Source organism: Chrysoperla carnea, chromosome 1, assembly GCF_905475395.1.
Source record: "Chrysoperla carnea chromosome 1, inChrCarn1.1, whole genome shotgun sequence".
NCBI lineage: Eukaryota > Metazoa > Arthropoda > Insecta > Neuroptera > Chrysopidae > Chrysoperla > Chrysoperla carnea.
In genome coordinates, this window is record NC_058337.1 from 103,117,554 (window position 1) to 103,129,194 (window position 11,641).

At 26.6% G+C, this 11,641-nt stretch overlaps 1 protein-coding gene across 1 annotated transcript; it reads left to right on the forward strand.

Annotated features, from left to right (window-relative positions):
• The first annotated feature begins 6,993 nt into the window (after window positions 1–6,993).
• LOC123298655 (arrestin homolog) lies at window positions 6,994–9,770 on the forward strand. The gene is made up of 3 exons (XM_044880751.1): window positions 6,994–7,157; window positions 8,332–9,278; window positions 9,597–9,770. Exons 1-3 carry the CDS (start codon window positions 7,049–7,051, stop codon window positions 9,696–9,698), a joined length of 1,158 nt encoding a protein of 385 aa, XP_044736686.1. The 5' UTR covers window positions 6,994–7,048; the 3' UTR covers window positions 9,699–9,770.
• The last annotated feature ends 1,871 nt before the right edge of the window (window positions 9,771–11,641 follow it).

Genomic DNA, 11,641 nt, shown 5'->3' on the forward strand with positions numbered 1-11,641 from the left:
GATAATTTTCACCATAAAAAAATAATTAGCATTGGAAATGTGCTTAGCATGTATCTAATTTATTAATATTTTTTATTAAATTTTTTTAATTGGTTTCGAATCGTTGATTTATATCTAGATAAATAAGAGCAGCTGTCTAGGAACAATGAATCATTTTTAGTTATTTATTTGAATTATTTATTTTTTGTCAACTGTAATATAAAAAGTCTTCCCCTAAAATATTTGAATCTCTTAAGTTTGTTTTTATAATTTATGAATTTTTTATTTATTTTAAAAAAGAATGTAATTGGGCTACGCGCACAATTTTTAAGAAAGATATAATTCATTTTTTTCATGACTGATCATCTCAAGTGGTATCTTTTCTTTTTTATTTGAGAAAGATAAAGGATATCGACAAAAATAAATAGTTTTAAGATAAAGATTTTCATTTAATTTTTTGTGAAATTAAAAATTATGAAGAATAAGGAATAATGTTCGAAAACAATACAGTCGTTCAAGAATTGCAAAAAAAAGGTGTGAACAAGAATGTTTGTTTGGAAAAATTTTGCTTGCTTAACTTCGCCCTAGATAAAATGGCTTACAAATTGATCCTATCCAAAATAGTTCGGTTAATTGTGGTCGTCAACATTTTCGTTATTATTTTATTAACTGCGTATTTTCAAAATTTTTATGATGAAAATTATTTAAAAAATAACAAACCATATAGATTTGTTCTCGAAAAATAAATTAGAATCCTCTTTTTTACAAAACAACAACTTTGTACACAATTGATTGTTATTTAGTCTTTTTTTCTCATTTCTCATTTTATTTTAATTTTATTTATTTATTTATTATTATAATTAATATTGAATATTATTTTAAAATTTTTGAGGAAAAAAAAATTATAAATAAAATTTTTTGTACCAAACTTGAATGTTTTTAAATTATAATATATATTTATGAAATATATATTAATAATAATTAATAATAATAATTAATTATAATAAAAAAAAAGTCTTTTTTCTTTGAGCAGCATAGATCTCCATATAATGTATTTTGGTCGTTATTTTGTTAAACAAATTTTTATTTATCTAATTATGATTTTAATACCACTAAATTAAATAAATTAAAGAAAAAGAAAGATCTAGATAAGCGTTTTTCAATCTTTTGACCCACAATTTAAACTTTTTGTTAGTTGCAGAATTTTTAAGGTCGCTTTTAATTTAATAATTTATAAAAAAAACGTTCCTCCCTGTACCTAATGATTAGATTCATTCGCAGCCCGACTTGATTTGAAGTCATTGACTTTAATTGAAGTTTACAAAAGCCGATTAATTTTATTTTTATTTTTTCTAAACAGTCGAAAATTAGATAAGTAACATAACTATTACACGGCTAAATGTTCTTATGACCCTGATTTTGAGAATAAAGATAATTTCATTTATTTTTGCGACCCTTCTAACAGCAATATCCTAGCAGGGCATTTGTTTTGTGTAAAATGGGCTATAGAGAATTTAGAGAGCCATTTGTTTATAGTTGACACATTTTTGAAATATTAGGAATATAAAATGTAAATTTTTAATAAAGACATTGTTTAAATTAGTACCTAACACAAGGGAGGAATTTAATTTGATCTATTTTTTTTATTTTAAAATATTTCTTTTAAAATCTTGTGAGCTCGATAGAAACTTCGTGGGGCACAGTGGTTTACCCACCGTTATAATATACAATGGACAAATATGAAGAAAATCAAAATCGAACGTTATTAAAAATGATTGATTTTTAGATGCTATTCCATATTCTATTGATTCTATGATGTTTTATCAAATTCTATGATTTACCACTCATTTTAAGCCACGACTATTGACGAAAGATACACCCACGATCTTAAAATGTACCGCTTTGGTGCGCACTGTGGTATTCCGCACGCGTCGACTACTCCAAAACTATTACAAAACTAAATCATTGTGGTTTACTAGATAAATAAATCTATAATCGATCGATTTACTAGATAAATAAATCGAAATCATTGTGGTTTACTAGATAAATAATATTTCGTTTGCTGAATTAAAAAAAAAGTGTAATACATTTCATGTAGATTCTATTGGGCTAACTTAGAAAAGACTGTATAAAATATTGCCAATTCTATTATAAATAGTGCGAGCGATGTGTAAAGCGATTTAATAACAAATTTAATGAAAAAAAAAGCTTGTCAATATATTAAAATATTAATTAATATTTTTTTAAAAATATTACTTATCAATAATTAATTTTTTTTATTATTTTATTGTTTAGATAGATCAATTTTACGTTTTTATTTTCTTTGAAAAAAATTCATTAAGTTTGTAATTAATTAATTAATTGATTTATTAATATATGAATAATAAATAAATAAATAAATAAAATAGTTTAAAACATAGATAATTACAAACTTAATGTTGCCAATTGATTTGTGATTTATATATTAAAAAAAAAAAAAAACAAACAAATAAAATAAATAATTTAAATGTAAAATATAAAATTAAAAAAATGAATTTAGAATGCGTCGTCAGTTCATCACTCGTCATGTTCGTTACCAAATATTTAAACTATATATTTTTTGTTTTTTTTTAAATTTTGCACATAATTATATACACACTAAGTAAGTAAGGACTATCTACTACTTATTATTATAAATAAATCAAATACGTTTATTATTTATTTGTTTGTTTAATTAATTGTTAAAATGCAATGATTTTTAACAATTAATTATTTTGACACAATACATTTTACATACAAAGTATACTCATTTTAATTAATTTTAGGAGTTATTATAATTATGTTCTTTAACACACAAGTCAGGGGTGGATCGTAAATTTGTGAGGCGTTGGGTCTTTCTGCATGGAGGCTGCGATCTTTAATATCCGCGGTGCCCTAGAATACAGCCCCCGCAGAATAATGGCTTTCTGCTTTAAGTAGGTCCGCCTCTGATACAAGTGTATATTATTAACTAGAATCATGATTAGAAATAGTTTTTTTTTTTACCGAAAAATATTTATTAAAAGTCAGTAAATAATAGCAGCATTACCAATTACGAAAAAGTTTTACGAATTAGTTAAGTTTTACTGGTATGTAAAAATGCTAAAAACAATGAATTCAGCATTTGTGATGAGCTGATACGATCTGCGTCGGAGCAATTAATCCGGAAATGATATTTTATGATCCTAAAATTTTGCTTATTCGAGGAATTAATTTATTAACAACGATATACTGACAGACATCTTCATACATTTTTCGATGTTTAATAATGTTTTGCATGTTGAAGAGTTTTAAGGCTTTAGAAAATCGTAGTTAAGCGTTGTAATACCGATTACGACAAGAGTTATTCATTTTTTTAATGTGAAAATTTCATAATTCTTTATAATTGACAGTAAAATCCATAAGCAGTTCGATCTGAACTTTTTCTTTGATTATTGCGCATGTTTTTTATGCTGATAGTTCTTTTCTACAACATCAATTTTTCTACAACGCGATCAATAGTTTTTTATCGTATCATATCCATGTTCCTGGGACGGGCGCTTGTCCAAAACTTTGTACATAAATTCGAATTATTTGTATCTTGAAGTGAAAATAAAAGATTTAGTCGATTCTAATCATAGATATTATGTGTTATAGATCAACAACACCGATATTTAACCCGAAGAATAATTTTAAAATTTCGAAATAAAACGTGAATTATCGGAGTAGATTAGAAACAGTGGCGGATTAAAAATATTGTTTGAAAAAATTCTAATAATTTATGTAAAAGATGTCAGGATCCGAATACAGGAAATAGAACCGCTAATAACCCTAGGTTAAATATCAATCCTTTAGTGGATATTTTAAACATGTAAATCTTAGCTCCACAATTAATTAAAGATACTTCGTATGTGTTAATTATTTTTTATAAAAAGAATGGATAAGAATAATTATATTGAAAATAAAAAGAATATAATTTCATCATTTTTTGCTTTATGTATAATGAAAAAAAATTTAATGAATATAAGAACGGTGCTTTTAAAAATAAAACTAATTGTTCAATCAATAATAATTAATATATTAATTATAATTATATATCATTTAAAAAATGAACATAAATTTAAACGAAAAAATATGATGTAAAAAAATAAATAATTTGTTATTAATTTTATATATTTGTGCAAAATTAATATAAATAATATACACGTTTGTGAATATGTGGATCATGGTTTAGGAAGGTAGAAAGGATCAGACCAGTACAAGGGCACAAATCATGGTAGACCGAGTTCTAAAGGAAGTTGAGTATGCTAAATATGAGGTCCGAGATCTGTTGACCACTTCGTATATCTGAGATTCTCTGGAAGTCACAAATCCATGTTGCCAAATTGAAAATTACGCCATCTATTCCCACCATGTCTTAGAAGGATGGAAAAATATATTTTGGACGGAACAATATATAAAGTGGTGAGAGTAAATGCGGCAAAATTTCAGTTTGGCAACGTGTATTTCGAATCGCGCGGGCCTCAATCATACGCATCACCAACGAATTACGTTCCATATATTTTACATACACAACTTTCTCCAGAACATAGGGTCTGACGATTGTTAACAGTGTTTCACTAAATAATCGTAACGCCTAGTATTAATGGTTTAAGTTGATCTGAAATAAATTTTTCAGTAACTTCTATCAGTTTTTTATTGTATTTTATTTAGTTTTCGTCTCGATTGTTTCGCGATTGTTTAGTGAAACGTACTGATATCAAATAGTAGCAAGAACGTTTCTGGGATGACATTGAAACCAAGTTTTTAATTGAATCAAAAGAATTTTATATTAAATATATATATTTTACATAATTGACTAATGAATTAATTTACGTTTTTCTTTTCAATTTCATTCCAAATTTATTAAAAATGGTTTTTTTTTTTTGAATGGTTTGAATAAAATAAATAAATAATTTTAAAAAAAATAGATGAGTGCTGCTAACTAAAATATTGTTTATTACTATTATTATTATTATTATTATTATTATGAATAAATCAATTAATTAATTAATAATTATTAATTATTATATTTGTAAATATTGTGTTTTTTTATACTACATCATTGATATTTATTACCAGTTATTGAGTTTTCTTATTTTGTTAGAATTCATAAAAAGTCATTAAAACTGATAGTTCATAACCCAACAACTAATAATTATCTGTGTTTTTATTTATTCAACCTTTTACCTTATTCCTTATATCTTCAAAATAAAGAAGTTTCTATCCCCAAAAAAGTATTTATTGGTAATCAAGAGATTTGTAATAAGGAAGAGACTCATTTGATTCATAATGAGACCTCTTTTTAAAGAGATCCAAGAACCACCATAAAAATAAAGAAACTATTTTTTATTACGGTGGAAAAAAAAGAACATTTATTTTATTTCTGATTATTGTTTAAAAATGCATATTATTATTAATTAATTATAAATTATTTTGAATATATATAATGCTTTAAATGTCAAAAGTGTCGAAGTAATTTCGTAATTCGTAATTCGTTGGGAAACCTTTTTTTATTGTTTCAAACATAAACTACGTAGAATTGATTTACAAATTTTTAGCATGGTTTAAATGATTTGCTATTCCACGTGAATCTCCTTAATAGCACTCGAGTTATAATAATAGATCATATTTTATACCAATCTAAATAAGAACTTACATAGCGATGAATTGGGCCAGATGGGCCATTTTTTCATCGCTTCAACATAGAATGTAAACAAGGAATTAACATTCCCTTAAAATAAAGAGAGCATTGGTAGTTTTTCCGAACTTGACCTCCTCAAACAAGAATATATGGCCATGTGTGAATATTATGAATTAATAATATTAAAAATGTTATATAAATATGAATAATATTATAAATAGTTATATTGATGACTTTGAATGAATCAATCAGATAATCTTTGATGTACCTAATTGGTTTATTTTATACAAACATTCAAACATTTATGTATTAAATATCACGTTGTTTATTTTGTATTAATAATTTTCTTGAATATCCTTTGTCCGATATTCTTTTATATCTTATAAAACCTCGATAATGCTGCACTTTGCTTTTGTTCTGTTCCTATCTATTCTATCTATAATACTATTGATATACTGTGAGCAGTGCCCGATCTAAGGGCAAGCCGGGTAAAGGCTCAGAGAGGCAAAAATGGGGGTGTCAGACGGATGCACGGAGTTCTCAAGTTTCTTCCTAGGAAAAACAATTTTTCTAAGTTTTTTATGTAAAAAATGCTACTTTTGGATCTGTAAATCCTTAAACAGGCCAATATATTTTAAATTGCTGTCTTATCTAATAATTTCTTTAATGCTATCTTTTAAGAATATTTTAAGTCAGCACTTAAGCAAGCCAAGCCGAATGAAAGAAGAAGAAATACAAATAGTAAAAACGGAATCAACTCTTTCGATATGTAATGATTTTTGAATTGAGAATACTTAGAAATTCTTTCGAATTTCAATAAAATAATTCAGGGATTCACTTCTTAAATGCTTTCTTCAAATGAAAAGAGACTTGAAATAACATGACGAATCCGAAATTTACGATTCATGAATCCGACTTTTTTATCAGGGCAGTAATTTCTCTCGGATTTTTACTGATTAAATACTCGCCTGTATTGACATTTTGACAAAAAATGGCGACCATTACTAAGCAATTATTCACTTTTATCTGTTATACGGGCCATGTGGTTTCATTTAGTGACGTTCCTAATCGCGACAGGCGGTTTTTAGAAGAATGTCACGATAGTTTTTCAACGGGTTCTTTTTCTCGTTCAATAAATACTAATAATAACGAATACTCACTAGCATTACTCAATAATACTCAATATTGAAGTGAACCACTATACTAAATGGATAAAAAAAAGTGAGTAATAGGTGTTTAAAGTCGTACGTAGGTAACATTCTTAAAAATATAAAGAAACCATATAACTTATAATAACATTATAAATAGCAATAATTTATTTGAAATCATACTAGTTTATTTACAACAATACAATCAGTAACAACAATAGACGCAATAACAACAATCACAATGGTTGTTAATTTTAAAGTATTTAAAAAGTGTTCACCAAATGGTAAAATTACATTGTATTTGGGGAAACGAGATTTTGTTGATCATATATCTGGTGTTGAACCAATTGGTAATTATTATTTTTTTAATTATTTATTAGGTATTCAAACAAATAATCAAAGTTTTAAGACCAAATTATTATTACTAATTATTCAATTATGCTACTCCATTTTAATACAACTGCAACGTTTCGCTATTATTTTTTTAACTCTGGCAGGTATATTTTTAAACTAGGCGCAACTATTGCTTGACAGAATGCAACCCTGGTGGAAAAAATATTTGAAAAAAGAATAAGTCTTAATAAGTCTTAGGAAACTCTGAAAAAGTCTTAGAAACTTTAAAAAAGTATTTGGAACTCTGAATAACTTTGAATTAGACTAGTCCGAAAACGTTGAGAAATTCAAAGTTCATAAGACTTTTTCAGAGTTTCTTATTCTTTCTTCAAATATTTTTTCCACCAGGGAATGGGTTACCTTATCCATAAAAATGTAAAAATAGACTTGATACCAAAACAAAATTTGAAAGTTAAATTAAAATTGATTAAAAAACGAAGAAGTTATATTTAGCATTCAAAGATTGTTGCCCGTCTCTTTCTTGCAAAACAGAGTATAGCGTGCAAGACGTCACTATATTCCCCTCTTTGTTTAATATTAGAAGTTTTAAACGTTCATATTTTGCATACTTTTTAAGATTTTCAAAAGCTAACTAATACTAGACAATGCATGTATGACGATATTGAAAAGAACGAGAGAGATGAATTTGAAATAACAAAGAAAAATCGCTGAAACAAGCACTTTCTCAGTTCTACTTTTGACGTAGTTTGTATCAAACTGCTAAACAAACACGATATCACAAAAGAGTATATGCCCCCTCCCCCTCCCAAAATAATACAAAAATTGTATCTCTTCAATAATTTCATTCCGATCACGCCTATAATTTTTACGGCATATTTAATTTAATATACGCATAAGTACGTATTTTCCTCGGACCTTTAATAATAAATGTCTGATAAAGTTTAAATAGAATTAACGAAACGTTGTGCGCATTATTAGCACAGCTAAATACCGTAAATAATAATCAATTTGATTTTAAAACCGTGATTTTTTAATTGTAAAAAATATTCATCTGAACATCAATAAACGCTAAATTTATGATTTTAAATAATATGTTTGTGTTTATGTTTGTTTATACTAAATGGTGGGTGGTACCTATCAAATGACACCAATAAATCGATAAAAACCCAGATGGAATTGCATTGTTAGATGATGAGTACATTAATCAAAAAGATCGTCGTATATACGGACAAGTTATATGCAGCTTTCGTTATGGACGTGAAGAAGATGAAATGATGGGCTTAAACTTCCAAAAAGATTTATATCTAGCATCAGAACAAGTATATCCACGTCCATCTAATCAAGAATCTCAACCACTAACACGTTTACAAGAACGTTTAATTAAAAAATTAGGTGCAAATGCAATACCATTCACATTTGTACTTCCACCATCAGCACCTAGTTCTGTCACCTTACAACCAGGTTCTGAAGACGATGGCCAACCATGTGGTGTACAATACTTTGTTAAATTATTTATTGGTGATTCAGAATTAGATCGTACACATAAGCGAAGTACCGTTGCGTTGGCAATTCGTAAAATACAATATGCTCCAAGTAAACAAGGCCGTCAACCATGTACAGTTGTTCGTAAAGATTTTATGCTCAGTCCTGGTGAATTGGAATTAGAAGTGACGTTAGATAAACAATTGTATCATCACGGCGAAAAGATTGCTGTTAATATTTGCATACGAAATAATTCAAATAAGATTGTAAAGAAAATCAAAGCTATGGTACAGCAGGGCGTTGATGTTGTCCTGTTCCAAAATGGACAATATCGTACGAGCGTGGCAAGTTTAGAGACACAAGAAGGTTGTCCAATTCAACCAGGTTCTTCGTTACAGAAAGTTATGTATTTATTACCGTTGTTGAGTAGCAACAAAGAACGACGTGGTATAGCTTTAGATGGCCAATTAAAGAAACAAGATACTAATCTAGCATCAACGACCTTGTTATCATCACCCGATCAACGTGATGCATTTGGAATCATTGTTAGTTATGCTGTAAAAGTTAAATTGTATTTGGGTGCGCTCGGTGGCGAATTAGTTGCAGAATTACCGTTCATATTAATGCATCCTAAAGTACGTATAATATATTAATATTTAAGTTTCTTAGTTTACAAAAATCGGCAATTTTCTTATTATACGGGAATGAAAACGTGTTTAATAAATTTTTCTCCCCTCCGAGCGGAAAGTGTAAACTTTCATCCCGCTGTGCTAAAGGAATTTGCCGCTTCCCGCATCCGTACTTATTTTCCAAAAAGAACTACAAATTCAACATTATTTTTAAATAATATTCTTTTATTTCCTGGATGAAATAAAAATGCCGATTTTTTTTTAAAATCAAGAAACCGAATTAACTATTATTTAATCTCACTTACCATTTATTATTTTTTGCAGCCGCAAAAAGGTAAAATACTACACGCTGATAGTCAAGCTGATGTTGAGATGTTCAGGCAAGATACAATGGATACATTTGAAGATACATCTGTACCATATTAAATAAATAAAAACGATATCAATTTAAAGAAGAATGGAATCAAGAAAAAAATAAAATAAACATTGAAATTTTTAGTGTCAAATAAATTTATTAATACTTTTCGATTAATTTTTATTTTAATTTTATTTGATTCATTTATTTACAATATGAAAAAATTAAAAAAATGTTTATTTAATTTAATTTATATATATATATATTTATATATATTTTTAATATATTTTACTTATTAATTATCAAATTAATTAATTAATATACTGTAACTACACAAAGTTATTAATTATATTATTATAAATGACTTAAAATGATTTCTGTGGTTTTGTAGTATAATAATAATAATACAACAATTTATATTATTTATTTATATTTCTACATAATTAAATTAATTTACTTTTAATTATATTAATAATTTTAATTTCAAATAAATATATATATATTTAATTTAGACATATTTATTTCTTTTAATTTTGATTTTTGATTGACTTGATGATAACTCATATATTTTTTGATTTTGATTCTAATTAATTAATTAATTAATTAATTAAATAATATAGTAGCAATAATAGCACTGTTCTATTTTTAATTATTAAAAAATTAAATAAAAATATTTATTTTATTTTTGTTGTTTAATAAATTCATGATTATTTTACAAAAGAAATTTATTTTATGTCAACGTAGGAAGCATCAATTAATAAATATGCGATAATATGTTTAGTCACACGCTAATATCGTGACACTTTCACGTGATTTATTAATATTATATTATTTTTGTTTAAAAAATAACAGCAATTGATAATATTGAACAACAGTGGGAATGGAAACCGTAAATAATTGTTACGTTTTTATAGAGTATAAACAAAAAATAGAACTTCTTTAATCGTAAATTATCGAAGTCAAACGAGAACAATTTTATGGTAACATTCAATTTTCGAGATAATTCAAAAGACATAATCATAACTAGTAAAATCACTTTAAATTCGTGAAAAATTCGCTATTAATTCAAAGTGATAAATGTTGAATTCACATCAGAACGACGGGCAACAAGCAATATGTGACAAAATTCCTCGAATAACTAAAAATATTGACTATATGTAAAGAGATTCGAACTGGTCAAACCAAAACGATCAAATGAACTTCGAAACGAAAAAATAAAAATAAAATCGTTAATTCTTGAACTAAACCATAATGCTTGATATGCGTGTAAACATACCATGTCAATGTGCGTTCGAATTTAAATCACCCTTAAAACCGAATTCTTTGTAGGGCAATTTTTTTAAATATCGAACCCTAGATTTATAAGTATTTTTTATTAATTACTTTTCAATTAATACAGAGAAATTTTAATAAATAAAAAAAATATTTACAATACTTTAAAGACATGTGTTATAATCTAATAAGACAGATTTTCTGTCTCTTAATTCCATGATTACATAATCTTCCTACTATACAAAGACGTCATTGCTGAGATTATCCAATAAAAATGCCCCAAAGACATGCCTAACAGCCAAATAATAAGAAGTATTGAAATACAATTCATTATTATCACTTAACTGAAACCATATAACTGTGGGCTCCCGCCCATTAAGCTTTTAAACGGTTCAGCCTTGTTTCATTTTGTGTTATATAGTATGATTAAGGAGTGTAGAGGCGTTGGAGCACAACCTCTGTGTTAAAAATGTGTCCCGACAAATAGCCTTAAATTAAGATGACGTTGCTATACCAAATACAATTGCATACATATACACATACATTTCAGTTCAGATCATTCATTCCGCTACACGAGCGCCATTCTAGCCACTTTATTTAATGCTATTTTGTGGACACTTTTAGAGTCAAACAGATGGTGCTCATTTACTTCTACACCCCAGAAGTATGATAAAACTTCATTAGCATGTGACTAAACATTTGCTAATAAATATTATACAAAATTATGTGATATTTTTCATTT